Source organism: Pteropus alecto, unplaced genomic scaffold (genome assembly GCF_000325575.1).
Source record: "Pteropus alecto unplaced genomic scaffold, ASM32557v1 scaffold115, whole genome shotgun sequence".
NCBI lineage: Eukaryota > Metazoa > Chordata > Mammalia > Chiroptera > Pteropodidae > Pteropus > Pteropus alecto.
Genome location: NW_006436814.1, coordinates 600981 through 622650, shown reverse-complemented (window position 1 = coordinate 622650; position 21670 = coordinate 600981). Strand labels below are relative to the sequence as shown.

General features: G+C 35.5%; 1 protein-coding gene across 9 annotated transcripts in view; it reads left to right on the top strand.

The window, feature by feature from the left end:
• Positions 1-21670, top strand: part of CEP170 (centrosomal protein 170) — a 119874-nt gene that overhangs the window by 11094 nt on the left and 87110 nt on the right. For all 9 annotated transcript variants that reach the window (XM_015591273.2, XM_015591274.2, XM_006914255.3 and 6 more), the window contains exon 2: positions 20573-20718. In XM_015591273.2, the coding sequence (XP_015446759.1) occupies positions 20614-20718 (105 nt within the window). In that variant the 5' untranslated portion in view covers positions 20573-20613. The remainder of the gene's footprint in view (positions 1-20572; positions 20719-21670) is intronic.

Here is a 21670-nt window from a genome sequence, read left to right as displayed (position 1 = left end):
TGTGTCCTACTACTTTTTTAAAATTTCTTTTTCTTTAGTCTTCACAATTACAGCCCATTCCCCGCATCCCTGCTCTCTCATGTTGCCAATCCAGTCAATCCAAGCTGAAAGGGGCTTTTTGACGTATTAGAAAATACATTTTTTTGTGGCAAACATCAGGGATTTATCTAAATAAAGGGAGACTAGGAGAGAGAGAAGAAGCTGGGTGGTTGGTAATGTCATTCACCGAGATTAGGGAAAACAGGAGGAAAGGCAGATTTTGTTCAGAAGATCAAAGGATTCTTTTTTTTTTTTTTTTCAAATTAGTTCTGAGGGCTCATTGAACTGAAAATGATTTGCAAGAAATTAGAGCTATATTCTCTATCAAAAAAGATTTTGACTTGAAATTTAGATGTGTGGTGTAACGTCAAAAGCAGTATTTGAAGTCCAGTGGCTTCAAAGAAGTCTCAGTGGGATCATGTATTGGGAAGTAACCCCTAAAAAGCAAAGATTTAAAGAGTAAGTAGAGACTTTTCAGAAAGAATGAGGAGAGGCCACAAAATGAGAGGAAACCAAAGTGATGATTCTAGAAGCCAAGAGTGATCAAAGATATCGAGAGGTGATATAAGAGGAATATTAAAAATCATTGGATTGAATGGTTAGGAGGACATTTTTGACCATGGTTAATTAAGAGCAGTTTAAAGGAAAAAAGAGGACAGAAACTCAGTCTTCAATACTTAGGATAAATTCAAGAAAAGTTGAAAGATAAGGCGGTAGAATCAGAATCACAAACTACCCTTTAAAGCTTGGCACTGAAGGGAAGAGGGGAAAGCTTTAAATGAACTATATGCTGTCTGTACTTTGATTTCTTTTTCAAGGTTGCCAAAATTTGTTATACTTTCTAATAATTCATTTTAAAACATATTTTAGACAATTCTGTTGTAAAACAAGGTTTTACAATGCAAAAACTTAACATTTAAAACAGAATAAGTTCTTACTGCTTACTATACATTAATCCCTTTTTTGAAAGTTCATTAATTTTAGGACATAGCATTCTGAAAGGCTAAGATATCCTTAGGTTCTATTGGGTATTTATTTTTATATATTCCACCTTTGCCAGCATCTACAAGGAGCTAGTCACAAGAGCTGGATTAAAAGTTTTAATAACATTTCTTAAAAATAGTAAAGCAACTTTTAAAAATTAGTGTGTTTATAGTCTATAGGTATGAAGTATTTAAAGTAATCCTTAATGTAAATAAACATGTGATTCCTGTTTCTCTAAAGCTGAGCTAGCTAAGGTAGCCACTATTAAATATTTGAATATTTAAATTTAAATAATTAAAATTAAATAGAATAAAAAGTCTTCTAAGATGTGTTTGCCATAATTCAAGTGCTTAGTAGTTTACATGTGGCTAATGGCCAAGGTGTTGGACAATGTAGATATAGAACCTTTCCAACATCATAATTTTATTGCATAGTACTGTTATGTTTATGAGCATTATAATTTAACATGAAGGGAAAAAGAAATATTGCATAATTTAGGCTTATTAATTAGGCAATAAATAAGTGCATTTGTTACGTATTTATAAAATATTTTCCTGCCTAAAACATACTCTTAAACTTGTTAGCTATTCTGCACTTTGAAGTTTGATTTTATTTTTCGTTTCTTGTGCCGGTACTGTGGTTTAAATGGTTTATTCCAATTTTCCAAACAGTTAATGTATAGCGAATACAAAAGAAAGGTAGTGATAATGAGCAGAAACAATTTTTAAAGGGCACATTAGGCAGTGATGTGCCTAAAATTCATTGTAGACAAAAGACAGAAACAAGAGAAATTGTCATAGAGTGAATCAAAGGTGAATCAAAAACCTTTGCCTTTCAGAGTTTTATAAACCCTAACTCATTCTCCTTTCTTCCCACTACCACTCCCTCCGTGGATTCTGTTTTCATTCTTTGAGACAATTTTGTGCACCTTTTCCTGCTTCTAAGTGGTATATGACTTAAAGACTTTTAGATTCATAGTTGTTCAGTGAGCCTAGAGATAGTTTACTGTTCTTTCAAATTCAAGGTTTCTAATGCATGCTGTACCTTGATTTACTAAATTTGCCTCATTTTTCTAGATGGGTCAGCTGATTTTTGGTCTCCGAATTTAATATAAACTGATTAATTCTTATCTGTCCATGGACTGAGGGAGAGAATCTGGGAGTCTGCTGGTGGCCAAGCAGGAGGGTATGAGGTAGATGGAAATTAGACTGAATTTTACATGAACTGTCAGTGTTTATTGCTCAAAAAGATATTGTCAGAGAACATGCTACATAAAATATATTACTTTTCAGTCACAATCAAACTCTTAGGCCAAATCTGAATCTATAGAAATTGCAGTCACTGGCATCATTTTAAGATATACTTGAGAAAAATACAAAGGAGACTGGTTTTGGAAAAAGCCTAGAACTTGGCTTCTGAAAGCCCAGGTTTGAGTCCCGATGGCTCTTGTTACTACTAGACTTGTGACGTTGGGTAAGTCATTTAACTTCAAGGGGAAAATGTTTCTCATAGACTTAGGGAGCTAAATGAAAGATGAAAGTATAAGCACCTCACTCAGTTACTGGCACGAAAGTGGTGTTTGATAAATGTTTGCATCTAAGTTTTAAATGAGTTATTGATGTAAAACAACAAAATTATGTTTTAACACATTTGTACAGTTCTACAAAAGAAAGCCAGTCAGACTTTACATTTTTCATAAACCGACAGAGAATACTTGGCGAGAACTTTTAATGCCTAGATAATTTATGGAAAAATATAACTTGTTTTCTCAGGCGTTTTCTTTAAGCATTTTATAAGTGATTTTCATGAAGAAATGGTGTTTTATTAAATCACTAGCTTTTTCCATCAAATCTAAGTTTTCTTTTAAAAACATGTAGCAAACTCAGCTACAGAATATGTGACTGGATATTTGGCATGTCACCTTTATTTATTTTTTATGAAAACATTTTTTACACTTGAACGCTATCTTGAGCAGTAGTTGTAAATTACATTTTCTCAATATATATTTGCTTTAATATTTTAAAGATTTAATTAATAATGTATTTATATGGCTGATGATAAAGGCACAGTTTGGTGCACTCATTCCAGAATAATCATGAGTATATGAAAGCCGAAATTTTCCCAGTACAGAGTTTGTTCAAATGAGCATGGAACAAGTATCTTGGTAGGTATCCAAAAAAAGCACAGCTGTGGATTTATTCTTTTGGATTAGCTGTACAGTTTGAAGTGGGGGTGGGGATTTAAAATAATTTTTTCTCCAGAGTGTATTTCATTATCTGTCCTAGGTCAATTTATTGTACGGCAGAGCTAAATTTTTTAATATGTTTTAAGTGTTTGTCACATTCTCAGAGATGTTTCCCCGGACCACCCAGCCTAAACAGAACCTGCCTGAAACTAGTAAATCACGCTTTCTTGTCTTTGTTCCTGTCTTCTCATTGTCACCGAAGTTGTCTTACTTGTTTACTTAGCTCTCGTTTGTCTGTTTTTGCTTCTATGAGATTAGGAACTTTTTCTGTCTTGATTATCACTGTGTTATCTGAGTGCTTAGTACTTAATTGTTTGTGAATGAAGCAAAAAAAATGATTCTTTTTTTGTGAATGAAGAAAAAATGATTAATTCATTTTATAGTACTTTATAAAATGGAGTCTTCTTGATAATTGATATATAATGTTTATGTCCATTTTCCATAACATACAATTTTTGTAATTAAAAATATGTGTGTGTGTTAAGTTCTTAGAACAGAATCTGGCACATAGTAAATGTTACCTATACTGTAATTAAAAGATTATTGATAATTATGTCTATTGCTTTTATAACACATGACCAATTATATCTGTACCTTATTCGATCTTGACTTCTTGGCTGAAATGCAACCCTAATTATTTTTTTCATTTTCAGAAATATGTGGTGTCGGGAGGTAGAGACCTTAGTATTGAGGATGTTTTTTCTATTGGGGATTTAGTAGGAGGAAATGTTAAATGTGAATCCCAAATTTATAGATCTGTTTAAAATTTAGTCACTTATCTTTTGTGAGTACTTGGTATATGGGGTAAAAAGACATGATATTTATAGCAGCTTTATTGATCATCATCAAAACTTGGCAGCAGTCAAGTTGTCTTTCAGCAGGTGAATGGATTCCTAAACTAGGGTACCTCAGACATGGAATATTATTCAGCGCTTAAAAGAAATCAGCTGTCAAGCAAAGAAAAGACATGTAGGAACCTTAAATGCATATTACTAAGTGAAAGAAGCCAATTTGAAAAGGCTACATAGTGTATGATTCCAACTATGTGATATTCTGGAAAAGGCAAAACCATGGAGACAGTAAAAAGATCAGGAACTTGGTAGGAGAAAGGGTGAATAGGTGGAACACAGGATTTTCAAGGCAGCGAAAATGCTCTTTGGTACCGTAATGTTGGCTGCGTGCCATTGTACGTTTGTCTAAACCCATGATTATACACCAGGAATGAACCGTAGTGTAAACTGTGGACTTTGGGTGCTGATGATGTGCCAGTATAGGTTCAACAGTTGTAAAAAGTGTATCATGCTGTTGGGGATGTTGATAATGGGGGCAGCTATACATGCGTGTAGCCTCTGTACTTTCCCCCTCAATTTTGCTGTGAACCTAAAATCGCTGTAAAAATATATTAAGTCTTAATTTAAAAAATACTTTAAAAAAGACAAGTTATAAAACAAGTTATATGACAGTTGATGCAATGGCACAGTTCATTTTAATTTATAAGCTTTACTGCTGGTTCACATGACAACTTGAGGAGGTTAACTTTATCACTTTTTCCCCCTTGCTTTAAGTTTCATTTATTTTGTTATGAACATCACATCTTCTTTCTCCTACTATTTATTCATTCAGGAAACAGAGCTAGGCACTGGGCCAAGTGCATGGAGGTCAGTGGCAACCTTTCATACATCTTGATACCAGAAGAATTGTCACATGGATACGTAAATAGATAATATTTTGTTAAAATGAGAATTGCACGGGTTAGAGGAAAGCATTTCCAACTGTGTAGATTGATAGCCCTAATGCGAAACCAGTTATTTCTCATTCTGCAATAGCAAGGTTGCGGGGTAAGAGAAGGTTCACAGCCATCTGGCGATGAATCAGCCCTCCAGTTGCCGGAAGCATAAGGATAGACTGCCCTTAACATGTGTTTTAGCTCAAGTAATTGCATACACGGACTGTCATTTATATAGTTTTTTCCCCCCACAAACCGAGTAAACAGTCCTTTGCTGTGGGTTATGTGATGCATTATTTCATAGTTCTGTTGTAATGTTGTTATAGATCAAGTGCACTTTTGTTGCCTATCTCACAGCTCCAGGTCGTAATTAAGATCCCTCAGACTTCAGTCCTCAATTTGAAAAGTGACTGGAAGCAGATGTGTAACCAATGTACTATATACTTGAAACTAATAATAAATTTTTTTTTTAAAGTGACTGGAAGCAACATTTTTTGATATAAACAAAAGCAGTAAAGTATACATAATGTTGAAACTTAAAAGTATAAGTGCTCCAATGAATATCCACAGAACTTTTTTTTATTACTTAATGCTTAAATATTAAATTTTTGTCCATTAGATCATGAAATGAGCTCAGATGTAACAGGTGAGTTCATTCTTAAAGCTAATTATAGCTGCCAGGGACATGGAAAGGGTGCTGGGATTCTGCTTCAGTGTTTACCCACCTGAGCTCCAGATGTCAGAGCCGCAGCTTTGGTCGAGTATCTGCTGCGAAGCAGCCCATGACAAGGAGCTAAAGAGCGTATGCGAGGACACTGCCAAGCGAGGCGGGAACTAGGATTTAATGGTTAGGTTTCATTGTAGCTGAGGTTCAATGATTAATTTCTAACCCCTCATCCCTGGGGATTTCAAGACCACCCTCACCTCAGGAGGATGTGTAGCAGCTCCAGAGCTACTCATTCATTCATCAAACATTCCCTGTCAGCCACTCACTAGAGATGAAACGTTGGGCGAGGTCTGGGGAAGCGTGAAGAAACACCTCTGTATTTCAGCTCTCGGCATTTTACCACCCCCGGTGTCCCCATCCCAGGCTGGGTCATAAAAACTTGCTTGTTCTCGTATCACCTTAGGCTTATCTCTGACATGGCATCCATTGACCAGCATTCCTTAAGGATCGAGTTCCTTGTGACAAGGTTTTCTTGCTTATTTGGTTTGCGCACCCTAAATTCTCAAAGTGCCAGTTTTCGTAGGTTTCTCAATCAATGTTTACTGAAAGAAGGGTGGGAGGGGGAAGATAGGCTTTTCCTGCCCTCAAAGAGCTCACCAACTAGAGACATAATCATATAGTAGTAGTGCAATGTCATTAATGCTATGAATTATAGTTTAAATAATAGTACAATGATGTTAGAACAAAGTACTATAGGACCACAGAGAAAAGAGTGGTTTACTCTGCCATGGGGAAGGGCTTAGTGGAAGGCAACGTCTGTTAGTTTTGCATTTTGTCATACTCTGGGATTTCTTTAATGCTGAAATTAATAAGCACAAAAGATAGAGAACTAATAACATTTTATATTATGTCTAGTCTGCATATCGAACGTCGTAGGCTTTTAAGATTAAGTGACTCCAGTGTTAGAAAAGACAGAATTGCTGGTATTGGAAAAGGAAGAATTTTGGGTTGTGTTTTAGTTATATTGTCAAACTGTTAAATTATTTAAATGAAGCAAAAACATTTGTATTCATTTCTCAAAATAGGCTTTAACGTTTGTAATTGTTATGTGAGATTTCCTGGAATTTTTATTATTTGTAATTAAGGTTCTTACCTGTTCTCTTATACCCCAAACACACATATTTAAAGTTTCATTGATTTTTCAGTTATGTGTAGAACTCTTAGTACCTTGAGTCTCTTTAGCTTGTTAAGTCTAAACCTAAGCCATATACATGTTAATTACATGTTTCATGATTAATGAGTAGGCATATGCCATATTGTCTAATCCCCGAAACTGTACTAAGTTTTTGGACTTGTGTTTTAGTCTCTTAAATTCGTCATAAGATAAAATTTTTTTGTTGTTCAGGTAGTAAATAGTAGTGCCCTGGGTGTATCAGATTCTTTTCTTCTCATTCAAAGAACTTAAGTATTCTTAATTAATTTAATCTTTAATTTGGAAGGGTAATACTTGCTTTTACAATAACATCTCACCTGTAGAATTCTGCTGCCTGCCAGCTAAAGATCCAAAAATAACCTAAAGCCTTCAGAGTGACAGAATTTATCTTTCAAAGCCTGTAAATGAAAACACATGCAGCTTATTCACTCGCACTCTCATTCTGATTCTGTTTGTTCATTTGGAGCCTAGTTGAAATATACTTGTTATTTTTAAGGCCTTGCAGGAGGGAATGGAACTGTTAGAATGAAAAAGTTAAAATGAAAAAGGGAAGAAGAGAGAAAAAACATAAAGAACGTGAGTTCTGAGAAATGTAGAACTAGATATTAGGACAGTACATCCCATATTCCTTAATAAATTCTGAGGAAACCACTATTTTATAACATAGTTTAATTGTCGATAACCAGTGATAGTCATGAACCACTAATAAAGATTTAAATACAATATTCCATATTTTGAGTTGTAAAAGGTAGGAAAATGTGAAATATATTTTAAAATATTTTCATGCAAAATGGTAAAACTAAAAACTTATATTGATGCTTTAAGGCAGGGGTGGCAAACTTTTCCTGTAAAGGCCCAGAAAGTGAATATTTTAGGTTTTGTAGGCCATATGGTCTCAGTTGTAAGGCAAAGGCCTTGTCTGTGTTCCAGTAGAACTTTATTCATAAAAATAGGCAGAAGGCCAAAATTATCCAATCCCTGCTTTAATTAAGGGAAAAACTCAGTTCTGTGGAAAACTTGACTGTCCAAAATATCTCATATTAAGGCAGGCAAAAATAAATACAAAAGTGAACAAAATAAAGTTTTACTATGTCTCCAATTTAATAACGCATTTCAAGGTAGAGAAAGAGAGGGCTTGAGTGGCTTTTCTTTTCCAATTACATTTCTTTTTTAAAAAATCGTGGTAAAATATAGATAACATAAAATTTACCACCTTAACCATTTTTAGGTGTACAATTTAGGACATTAACTACATTCACAGTATGTAACTGACACTGCTGTCTATTTCTACAACTTTTTCATCATAAAAGATAACTTCCCATTCCCCTCTCCCCCCATTCTCTGATAACCTCTGTTTTACTTTCTGTCTATATATACTTGACTGTTTGAAGTACTTACATAAGTGGATCATAACCAATGCTTACTCTTTTATGTCTCTTGTAGGCAGCATATGTAAGGATCTTATTTTCTTTTCTATTCAGCCACCCGTTCTTTTGATGGGAGTATTTCATCCTTTTACATTTGAACTACTTGTTAATAAATACACACTTCCATTTTGTTATTCATATTTTTGATCTTTTTTTCTTCTTCTTAAATAAGCCCCTCTAACATTTCTTGTAATACTGGTTTGGTGTTGATGAACCCCCTTAGCTTTTTCTTGTCTAGAAAGCTCTTTACCTGTCCTTTGATTCTAAATGATAGCCTTGCTAGGTAGAGTATTCTTGGTTGTAGGCCCTTGCATTTCATCACTTTAAATATTTCATGCCAATCCCTTATGGCTTGCAAAATTTCTTTTGATAAATCAACTGACAGTCTTATGGGAGCTCCCTTATAGGTAACTAACTGCTTTTCTCTTGCTGCTTTTAAGATACTCTCTTTGTCTTTCATCTTTGGCATTTTAAGTATGGTGTATCTTGGTGTGGGCCTCTTTGGGTTCATCTTGTTTGGGACTCTGAGCTTCCTGGGCTTGTATGTCTGTTTCCTTCACCGGGTTAGGGAAGTTTTCAAGTCATTATTTCTTCAAATAGATTTTCAATTCCTTTCCACCTCTCTTCTCCTTCTGGTACTACTATGATGTGATTGTTGGTACGTTTGATGTTATTCCAGAGTCCCCTTAAACTGTCCTCATTTGGGAGTGATCCTTTTTTCTTGTTGCTGTTCTGCTTGGGTGTTTTCTGCTACTTTATTTTCTAAATTGCTGATTAGATTCTCTGCTTCATGTAATCTACTCTTGATTCCCTCTAATGTATTTTTCATTTCAGTTATCATATTCTTCATTTCTAGCTGGTTCTTTTTATAGTTTCTATGTCCATTTTTATGTTTTCTATCTCTCTTCCCCTAAGTTCATTGAGCATCTTTATAACCAGTATTTTGAAGTCCACGTCTTGTAGATTGCTTATTTCATTTTGTTTAGTTATTTTTCTGAAACTTTGTTCTGTTCTTTCATTTTGGATATGTTTGTTTCTCTCCCCAGTTTGGCTGCCTTCTTGTGTTTGTTTTTATGTATTAGGTAGGGCTCCAAGTCTCCTGGTCTTTGTAGAGTGGTATTATGTAGTAGGTGTCCTGTGGAGCCCTGTGGCTCAGTCTTCCCTGGTCACCTGAGCTGGGTGATCCAGGTATGTCCCTTGTATGGGTTGTGTGTGCCCTCCTGTTGTAGTTGAGCTTTGGTTGTTATTTGCATGTTATGGGAGGGATTGACCCTCGGGCTGATTGGTTTTAAGAACTGGCCAGTGACTACAGTGGAGGAGCTGTTGTGCAGGGCTGACCCTGTGGAGCAGATTCACTTTAGCAGTGCTCTGGTGCCTGCCCTGTCTGTCTTTTGGGTGTGTGGTCCTTGGATGCAGCCCCAGGTGGTGCTCCAGCTCAGGTTGAAGCCAGCCACCAGGTGTGTCAGCCCCACGACCTCCTGAGAAAGGCCTTGCCTTCTCAGGCAGTTGTCACTAAGCAATCAGCACATGGCCACCACCTGTGCTGGGCTTGGAGCTACTGAGCACGCTGATGCCAGATGCTGCTTGTTAAGGTTTTGTGAACCTTTGAGAGATTTTAGGTAAGTCTGCAGCATGATTCATGACAGGGCATTTGTATGGAAAAGCCACTGGAGGCAGCTTGGGTGCGCCTGCATGTTGGGAGTAGATGGGTCTCAGGGAATAACCAGGGTGGAGTGACCACTGGTAGCCTGATTGATGGAGAATCACATATGGTGGCCATCTGCTTCTCTACTCTAGGAGGGGGAAGGGCACAACAAGGAAACAGTGGCTTCTGCCATCTTTTCTGTCTGAGATTAAGCTGCCCCTCTAGCCCTTGCCCTGAAGCCAGACAACTCAGTTCCTTCCCATATGTCCCTGGCACTTTTCAGGCAGCTGCCCCAGCATTGGCACTCAGAGTGAATGAGTTCATCAGGGAGTAAGTTCACGCATGAGTCATTTAAGAGTAATGTCTGTGACTCTTGCAGCCCTTTGTCTCTCTCAGCCACCACCTCTGCTGGTTTTCACAGCCAGAGATTGTGGGGACTTCTCTCCCTCTCACTGGAATCCTCTCCTTGGAAGTCTGGTGTGGAGCTGGGCTCCCTTACTCCTCTGTGGGAACTTCCACAGCTAATTCTCAGCCACCATATGCAGGCGTGGGACCAGCCTCTTTCATGTCTCTGCCTCTCCTACCAGTCTCAAGGTGGCCTTGTCTGTATGTCCCCAGCTGTAGGACTTCTGTTCAGCCAGACCTCAGGCAACTCCCAATGATGGCTGTTCTACAGTTTAGTAGTAACTTTGATGAGGTCGTGAGAGGAGGCAAGCACAGTGTCATCCTTTTATGCCATCTTGACCAGAAGTCTGTATGTATCATAAATTGTTTTTTCATCTGTTGATGGACACTTGACTTGTTTCCACTTCTTGGCTATTTTGTATAGTGCTGCAGTGTACAGTTATCTGTTTGAGTCCATACTTTTCAGTCCTTTTGAGTATGTACCTAGGAATTCTCTTTAGCTTTTTGAGAAACCACAGCAACTGCATCTAATTACATCACCACTAGCAATGCACAAAGATTCCAATTCCTTCACATCCTCACCAACACTTATTTTCATTTTTTGATAGTGGCCATCCTGGTGGGTGTGAAGTGATATCTCATGGTGGTTCTTATTTTCATTTCCCTATTATTGATATTCTGTATATAAATTTCTTACCAGATAAATGATTTGCAAGTATTTTATTTTCATGCTTTTCACTCTTAATGGTGTCCTGAGATGCAGAAAAGTTTTAAATTTTGATAAAGTCCAGTTTATCTGTTTTTTTTTTTTCTTTTGTTGCCTGTGCCTTGGTGTTGTCATTAAGAAACCATTACCAAAGACAAGGTCATGTAGTTTTTTTTCTTCCAAGAGTTTTATAGCTTTTGTTTAGGTCTTTGATCGATTTCGAGTTAACGATTGTAAATGGTGTTACGTAAGAGTCAAACTTCATTCTTTTGCATGTGGATATTTAATTTTCCCAGCAGTTTGTTCAAAGACTCTTTCTTCCCCATTAAGTAATCTTGGCATCCTTGTCAAAAATCAATAGACCATATATGTGAAGGTTTATTTCTGGACTTTGTCTTCTATTATATTGATATATACATTCGTCTTCATACCAGCATCACACTACTTAGTTACTGTAGCTTTTGTAGGAAGCTTTGAAATCAGAAAATGTGAGTCCTTCAACTTCTTTTTTGAGATTGCTTTGGCTTACCGGGGTCCTTTGAGATTCCATATGAATTTTAGGTGGATTTTTTTTCCCTTCAGATTTCTACCTAATAACTCTGGCTAGGAAATCCATTGCTATGTTAAATAGAGATGGTAAAAGTGGACGTTCTTGTCTTGTTCCTGATTTTATGAGCAAAGGTCTTTCATCATTGAATACGATGTTACCTGTGGGCTTTTCATATTGGCCTTTATTGTGTTGAGGAAGTTCACATCTATTCCTACTTTATTGAGTGTCTTTATCATGAACGGGTTTTGAATATTGTCAAATGCTTTTTCTGTATCAATTGAGATAATCATGTAGGTCTTTTATTCCTTCATTCTATTAATATGGTCTATTACATTCATTGATTTTCATATATTGAACTATCCTTTTATTCCAGGAATAAATTCCATGTGACCATAGTTTTTAATCTTTTTAATATGCTGCTAAATTCAGTTTGCCAGTATTCTGTTGAAAATTGTTGCATCGATATAGAATGTTGCTATATTCTTCTTTTATTGTGGTTTCTATGTCTGCTTTTGGTATTAGCTAATACTGACCTCATACAACGAATTAGGATGTCTTCCCTCCTCTTCAGTTTTTTGGAAGAGGTTTAGAAGGATTGGTGTTCATTTTTTTTTTTTTTTTAATCTTTTGTAGAATTCACCAGTGAAGACATCTGTTCCTGCGCTGTTCTTTTTTGGGATGTGTTATTACAGATTCAGTCTCCTAACTAGTTATAGACTATTCCAATATTTTGTATCTGGATAGGTTGTGTGTTTCTAAGAATTTGTCTACTTCCTCTAGATTATACAATTTTTTGGCATACACTTGTTCACAGTATTCTCTTATAATCCTTTTTATTTGTCTAAAATGAGTATTGTTATCATTTTTATTTCTGATTTTAGTGATGAGAGTTTTCTCTTTTTATTGGTCAATCTGGCTGAAGGTTTGTCATCTTTGCTGATCTTTTAAAGAAACAACTTTTTTTCATTGATTTTTCTCTGTTGTTTTTCTGTTCTCATATATGATTTATCTTCACATTAATCATTATAATTTCTTTCCTTTAGTTTTGCTCTTTTTCTAGTTCCTTAAGGTGCACAGTTAGGTTATTGATTTGAGATCTTTTTTTTTTAATACGTGCATTTAGAGCTATAAATTTCCCTCTTTGCACTGCTTTTGCTGTATCCCATAAGTTTGGATATGTTGTATATTTGTTTCCATTTGTCTCAGTGTATTTTCTTATTCTCTTATGAGTGCTTCTTTTACCCATTGGTTGTTAAAGAGTGTGTTCTTTTAGTTTGTACATATTGAGGATTTTTCAGTTTGCCTTCTGTTAGTAACTGCTAATTTTATTCCAGTGTGATCAGTAAAGTTGTTTTGTAAGATTTTAGTCTTCTAAAATTTATTAAGATTGCTTTAGGTCTAACTTAATGGTCTTTCATGGAAAATGTTCAATATGCACATGGAAAGAATGTAATTCTGCTTAGTTGAGTGTACTGTTGTGTATATGTTTGTTAGGTTGGAATGATTCACAGTGTTGTTAAGTTCTGTATTTCCTTACTAATCTGTCTAGTTGGGTTTTTCATTGTTGAATGAGGGATATCGAAGTCTTCAACTATTTTTCTTCAATCATCTGTTCCCTTTAATTCTGTTTATTTTTTGTTTATATGTTTTGGGTGTTAGGTGCATACATGTTTATAATTTTATATCTTGCTGCATCAAATCTATTATAAATATATAATGTATTTTTCGTTTATTACATTTTTAAATTTAAATCTGTTTTTTCACTAATGTAGCTACCTCAACTTTCTTTTGGTTACTATTTGCATGAAATATCTTTTTTCATTCTTTTACTTTCAACTTTTTTGTGGCCTTATGTCTACAAAGTTTCTTGTAGACGGCATAGAAGTGGATTATATTTTATTTAATTTGCCTTTTTCTGCTTTATAATAGGAGAGTTTAATACATTGACTTCCAATGTGATTTCTGAAGGATTTATTTCTGTCATTTATTAATATTCTGTATGTTGTGCATTTTTTCTCTTGTTCCCTAGTTCCTCCACTACTGCCTCCTCTTTTTTTTTCTGCATTTATTGATTTTTTTTTTTTTTATAATGTGCCATTTGATTCCCTTTTTTGCCTTTCTACATTTTTTTTTTTTTTTTTTAGTTATTTTCTTAGTGGCTACCTTGAGGATTACAATTAACATCTTAAATTTTTAAGGGTGTATAGATGCTCTGCTTTTGTTCATCTCCATTCCCTCCTTCTTTATAGTGTAGTTGTCATAGATTACCTTTTTATATATTGTATTTCCATTAAAACAGATTTACATTATTTTATGTATATGCTTATTAAATTACATTGGAAAAGAGAAATTGCCATATCAAAAGTACAATAATAATAGATTTCTATTTACCTATATTGTTATCTTTACCAATGTTCTCTTTCTTTTCTTATGGCTTTTAGTTACTATCTAGTATGCTTTCATTTTAGCCTAAAAAATCTCTCTTTTGCATTTCTTGTAGGCCAATCTACTGGTAGTGAACTCCGTCAGCTTTTGTTTAACTGGAAATGTTTTAATTGTAATTTGTTCTTAAAAGATAGTTTTGCCAGCTGTAGAATTCCTGCTTGACATTTTTTTCTCCCCTTTCAGGCCTTTAAAATTGTCATTTTGCTGCCTCCTGGTCTCCATGGCTAATGAGAAATGAGCTGTTAATTTTATTGAGTATTCCTTGTGCATGACAAGTCTCTTCTCTAGCTGTTTTCAAAATTGTCTTTCTTTCAATTTTGACAATTTGAATATACTGTGTCTCAGTGTGGATCTGTGTGTTTATCCTGCTTGGAGTTTGTTGAGGTTCATAGATGGGTGTATTTATGACTCCTCACATTTGGGAAGTTTTTCCCATTATTTCTTCAAATATTTTCCCCTTTCTTTGTTTCTCGTTCTGTGACTACTATAACATAAGTATTGGTACATTTGATGATATCCCACAGGTTCCTCAGGCTCTGTTAATTTTACTTCATTGTTTTTTCTTTCTGTCCCTCACACTGAATAATTTCAGTTGTCTTGTCTTCCAGTTTACTCAAACTTTCTTCCGCCTACTCAGATCTGATGGTGAACCCCTCTAGTGAGTTAGTCATTTTAATGTAAGTTTTATCTCCTTACTGATATTCTTTTCTCAAGTATCATTTTGCTGATTTCTCTTAGCTATTTGTCATTTAACATATTTATGACAGTAAATTCAACATCTCTGACTAATAATTACTATGTCTGGGCTTCATCAAGAAAGAGTTCTGTCAAATTCTGTTTTCTTATAAATAGGATTTCATATACAGATGTGCCTCACGTCATGGCACCCTTCTTTATTGCACTTTGCAGATACTGCATTTTCATCAACATTGAGGCAAGACCCTCCCCAAACAAAAAGATAATGAATACTGAATACTCAGTATACACTGAATACTTGGATGATGATTAGCATTTTCTAATAATAAAGTATTTTAAATTAAGGTATGTACATTATTTTTTTAGTCATAATGCTATTGCCCACTTATAGACTATAGTGTAAACATAACTTTTGTATGTACGAGGAAACCAAAAAGTTCGTGTGACTTGCTTTATTGGAATTGCTTTATTGCAATGTGTGGAACCGAACCCACAGTATCTCCAACTTATCCCCATATATATATTTATTCCTGTAAATGGAAGGTGGGGTGAAGGGGGTTGGGGAGAGAGGGAACTGGACATTTTAAGTATTTATGTTGTGGTAAATCTGGAAATCCATTTATCTCCTCAGAGATTGCAGAACCTTTCTTGTTGAGGGCTGAAGCCAACCATTTTTTACTTTTCCAAACTATTTTTGCAAGATGTGTGTTCTTTGTGTTGTAGTCATGGAAATTTTTGTTCTGTCATCTCTGTCGTCAGCGAGTGACCTGATAAAGATATCCTTAAATACCTGGCTCTCAAAAGGCGAAAGAAAACAAACCAACAAATACACACTCTCTCTTTAAATTCCTTGAAAGCTATTTAAGCCCATGAGAATTGCAGCAGTGGCAGCCAGCACAACGGCGCAGCAATCAGAGCACACAATCAGATATGTGGAAGACAGGGTCTTTAATGCATATTCTGGCTCCAGCAAGCCACACCAGAAATGAAGGACCCTGACCACAAGCTGCTTCCTACAGCTGTTGAAATGAGGATAGTAACATGTAAAAGATTGAAATTCACTGAAATTTAGCATCCTCTTTAACTAGACACCAGAGTCCCAAAATAGTTACCTAGGCAATTCACTAGATTCCTGGGTCTTCCTATTCCCATTTTCCATGATGTCCCTACGTGGCTTTTGTAGGATTTCTTACCAAGGTAAGGGTTAAGCTGGAGAAAATGATCACAGATCTTAATGTATTTATATATTATCTTACTAGAATATTAGTTCCGTTAAGGTAAGGAGTTTTCATTCATTGTTATTCTCTTCTAAAATTGTGCCTGATAAGGATAATAAATAACAGGTAACAAATGTATTTCAAAGTACTTCCTCATATAACCTAGGATTTTGAAGTGATCCTTTAGTTTTACTTATATTAGCTTTCCAAATTTATGCATCTACCAAGAATATTCTCAGGCATTTCATCTGAGAATAAGGAAACATATTAGCATATCATATGTTACATGATGAACTACATTATCCTCATTGCTTCCAGTGACTTGGGGGGCATATCCAGAGTTAGACTAACTTGACCGTGGTGACATTTGCCCCTTAAATTTAGTTTTTATTGAATCATAGCTGGTGCTTGCAATATTATTAATATCTAACCTGAAATTTGAATTTAGGTGAGAATGAAATAGGCAAACTACAAATATGCAGAGCAGATATTATTATTAAGAATTTACTTCCATTAGAGCAGCTAAAATTCTTGAATCAATCTGCAAAAAAGAAAGGAAAAAATTATTTTGACATAATGAAAATTGAAATAGTACATGGTCATTGAGATATTTTATTATATTCTAGATAGCTATTCTGTCTCTCCTGTATTTTATTTCAAAATCATATGTTAAAAGAAGCAGGTTTTTAGGCTTAGAAAATTATAGGCTTTTATATTTTGGCATCCATAATACCACGATCATCAGGACATTTATGTACTTGCCTATAATTGAAGAAGGGAAAGCTTCAAATAACTAAAATATTACCAATCAAGTGTTATTCTAGGAACAGTTTCGGTTTTATTTCTCTCTCTGAGAAAAGTAAACAAGAAATATAGTGAACAGAACCCCTGGAGTTTTCTCTAAAATTTCACTAAGACAAAGAATGAGAGGAAACCACTTAGGAATAGTAAAGTTGAGAAAGTTCTGGAAGAGAGGAAACTGTTGGAGGAAGAAAGTGAAACCTAAGTGCCTACTAAGGAGGCATAAAGAAACATGAATTCTCACAGAATCTTGGATAGACTTAGGAATGAGATACCAAGAATCTTGGAAGGCTGAGATCAGGTATCAACTGAAAACAAGGTTAGTTGAAAGGCTATAAAAAGAACACTTAGGGCCCACTGCCCAAACCCCTTTTTTTACTTTATTGTCTGAAGTTAATAAATTGGAGGGAAAACAAACATGTGATCATCAGCGTCAGGCAAGGACGGAGTAAAGTGTTATGCTTAACCAAGGAAATTAAATATGTAGAAACTCTGCAAATAGAATGGTGAGATCCTCCCAACCGCTCCTTCTTGGCTCAGCTCCTGTAACATCAGCAGTGTGTTTATTGCCCACTATTGAGGAAGATGGAGGATTCTTCCTGTGGATAAATTGAACTGTCCTGGAGGGAGAAGAGGAAATTATAGATGTTGATCTTTTTCCTAAAGAAAAAGTGAGCTGGCATCTTCTTCATTGCTGAATTCTCTAGTCGTTAGATTCTTTGTTAAAATGAACCGAGAATCTCCTTTGCCTGTAGTTTGTAGTTCTGAAATGTATAGCAGCCTATGTGTAATTGTATAAATAGATGTTATCATCATGAAAGAGTAAACTGGGGAAAACAGACAACAACAAAAATTCCATTTGTGTATTCTAAAAGTATTCAGGTGCATGTATGAGATTGTGAATGTGCTTTTTAAAAAATATTGTATTTTAGAAATTATACTCACCTTTTGTGCATTATTGTCAGTGATGAGGCACATCACCCCATGTCCCTCAGTAGCTTCAGACAACAACCATTTTTAATGTTGCTCATGTATCTGTTGTTCAGCTAGGGGTTGGATGACATACTGAGGGACCTGGCTTCAAGTTGTATATGTTAGGTCCATGTCTGTTCCACATATCTCTTATTTGCCTTGAACCAGGGTATATTCTTTTCTTGGTCGTGACAGAGGTCCAGTGCTTACATAAACTGTGATGTCAAAAATGCCAAGAAACGGTTCCTGTTGCTCATGTCTGGTGTGGTAGCTGGCTGAATTTAGGCTGATTTGATTCCCTTTTAACATGGCTTACTGTAGTAGTTTTTGTTCAGTTCTCTTAAATAAGCATATAACTATTAGCCTACTTATGAATGTCATGTTTTAAAATTGTCCTTTCTTGAAAAGGCAGGATGCAAATTATATGCTATATTTAGACCGGATGTTTTTTTCTTAGGTAAAATATTTTTGATTCTCTGTTGTTTGGCCAGAACGTACACATGAAATACTAAAAACTAATTTGACAGCAAGTAGACAGATGGAAGACTGAGAACATCTGCATCAAGGAATTAGGTGAATGGAATATTTAAGAAGCCACATAAAGTGACTATCAATTAGATAAGCCGAGAAGGGAGTAAGACTTTGTTGTTTTAGCTTTGCAGAAAATGTTTGCCTGTTTTTTGAAACCCATTGTTTTATGAATGTGTAGATGAATGTATAATATATAGAATTTTTACCTTAACACAGAAGTCTACATTTTTCAAGATTTTGCTTTAATGTGTAGGTATATTCTTATTGCAGACTATCTCATTTCATTGTAGTGTAGTTTGCTTCTCATTAAATTGTATCAGAATATAGCCTTTCATGGAAAAAATATTTACAAGTATTTTTTTGACTCATAAGAAATATCTGTTGTGTAGATACTATCATTATCCTCATTTTACAGAAGAGGAAACTAAGGGACATGTGGTAAATAACCTGCTCAAGGTCATACAGAATGAAAGGTGGTGGAACTGGAAGTCAGTCTCTGTAGGTCTGGGTGACTCCAAGGTTTATGTTCTTCATGACATAGCCACATCCTCCAGGACAGTAGTCCTCAAAGTTTAGTCCCACAGGCCTCTGGGAGTCCCCGAAACCATTTCAAGGGCCACAAGGTTACAAGTGTTTTTATAATAATATAAAACCATTATTTGCCTTTTTTATTTATTGACATTTGAAGCGGTGGTACAAAACACAGTGGTGGGTAAAGCCACTGGCTCCTTAGCATAGATCAAGGCATTAGCACCAACCTGTACTAATAGTAATTGTATTCTACACTGCCGTGCATTTGCACTTCAGGAAAAACTTGTTTCACTTAAGAATGTCCTTGATGAAGTGGTAAAGATGATTAATTTAATCTTAACCTTTGAATCACATCTTTTTAATATTCTGTATGACTGAGCAGAAACACACACAAAGCACTTACGCTGTGTGCCAAAACCCATGCTTGTCTCAAGGAAAAACGTCATTGAGTTGTGAGCTGAACAAGCCACTTCTTTCATGGAACACCATTTTTACTTGAAAGAATAACTGACAGATAAACTGATTTGTAGGCTTGAGTACAGATGCTTCTCAACTTACGATGGGGTTACATCCCGGTAAACCCATCATGAATTGAAAATGTTCTAAGTTGAAAATGCTTTTAATACATCTAACTTCCCAACATCATAACTTAGCCCAGTCTACCTTATACACTTACTTTCCCCTACAGTTGGGCAATTAATTATCTTGAGTTTCATCTCAAGAGTAGTTGCTTTTTTCCTTTTTCTCATCAGAAGCAGGAGACACATTTTGTAGACACGATGGGATGCAAAAACACAAAACAATATCCTGAAAATGCTTTTAATACATCTAACTTCCCAACATCATAACTTAGCCCAGTCTACCTTATACACTTACTTTCCCCTACAGTTGGGCAATTAATTATCTTGAGTTTCATCTCAAGAGTAGTTGCTTTTTTCCTTTTTCTCATCAGAAGCAGGAGACACATTTTGTAGACACGATGGGATGCAAAAACACAAAACAAAATATCCAAAAAAAAACCCACTGTTGACAGAGGTTACTGTAGAGTATCAGTTGTTTATCTTCTTTGTGGTGTGCTTGCTGGGAGCATTGGCTGAGGTTACTGTAGAGTATCAGTTGTTTATCTTCTTTTTGGTGTGCTTGCTGGGAGCATTGGCTTGCTGCCACTGCCCAGCCTCACGAGAGAGCAAAAAGTTTAACAACTTGTTCTAGAAAAATGTATAAAAGTACATGTGAGGACAGAGAATTGAAATTATATGTTTTTGAAAGTGTGTTCAGTGGTATACACTTGGTAGACAAAGAAGCAATTACTTTGGTTTCTACTGTTCTTAATGAGATATCAATATATTCATTTGAATTTAGTATGTTTTAAATCATTTGTAAGTTAGATGTTTGTTTGTACACTATTGATCGTGTTTACTGAGGTTAACATGATTCTAATATGATCGTTTTCTTCAGGACTATAGACCTTTATAAGTGATGCTCCAAGTTTTTCAGGAGTACGATAATTGTTTATTAGTTGATTACCTGCTTAATTGCCTAGTTTTCTCTTTTCATTGAACTCTGAGTAGAGTCTTGGAGTCTGTAGACTTACTTTACTAATGACAATTTGATTGATAGATATGTCATTTCCTGGGACCTGTGGACTGTCTATTTAGTCAGAGGTGAATGTTAAATGCAGTTCTATTCTTAGACCTACTTATAGGGTTTGATGATTGGATGCTAAAGGTAAAAATATCTGAATGTGTGTTTTTCTGAATATCTTTCTGCAGGATGACGTAGCTTTGCCAAAGATTTAGAAGCTAAGCAGAAAATGAGCTTAACATCCTGGTTTTTGGTGAGCAGTGGAGGCACTCGTCACAGGCTGCCACGAGAAATGATATTCGTTGGGAGAGATGACTGTGAGCTCATGTTGCAGGTAATTGTATCAGCCTTCTTAATATGTGTCTACTCAAAACCTGGAATGGGTATGAAATATGTTTCTACTTCTTTGGGAAAGAACACCACTTAGATTTGAACTTTCTGGCTCTCCCTCTTTTAGCTCTAGCTACCAGTTTAATTAATTTTCTCCCCTTCAAATCATTTAAAAATAAGTCGTGGGGATTAAATTTTGGAAAATGAGAGCTCAGCGTAGAGAAGTTTATTCTTAAGTAAGAAGTATCACATTATGCAGTTTTAAAATAAGACTTGTAAATAATTCATAAAGTTAGCATAGCATGAAGGAAAACTGAATTTTAACCATAGATACTTCAGTGATACTGATATTAGTTTAATTTATTTTAGCTGTGTTCATTACAATACCTTCCAGTAGTTTGAGCATAATTAAACATTGTTGGTATTTACTGAATTATGTATACAGGAGTTACTTTTAAAAGGTGCCTTTTAAAAGGTACCTTTAAGATGTTTTTGAGTAAAGTGATTAGCCAAAAAAATGTATCTTTGGATTTTTGAGAACTTAGCTATTTTAATAGGTAGACCCAGCAATCTAGAATAAAGTCTTATTCTCTTGCCCCCACCCCATTTTTTTGTTCAGAACTGTAAACAAGTATTTAGAGTAGAAATGTTTATTAGGCTAGCGCTTCTCAACTGGGGGGATCCTGCCTATCCCCTTGGCCCCCCATCTCACACACCTCTCCAATATCTGGAGACATTGTGGCTGTTACACATGGCAGGAGTTGGAGGTGATTGCTGCTGATGTCTAGTAGGTGGAGGTCAAGAGGCCAGGGCGCTGTTAACATCCTGCAGTGTACAGTGTACTTCTTCTCGCCCCCGCCAGACACACACAAGAACTATCTGGCCTAAAATATCAATAGTGCTGAGATTGAGAAACACTGAATTATTCCTAGAAGAATCAAATTTGCATGAGATTA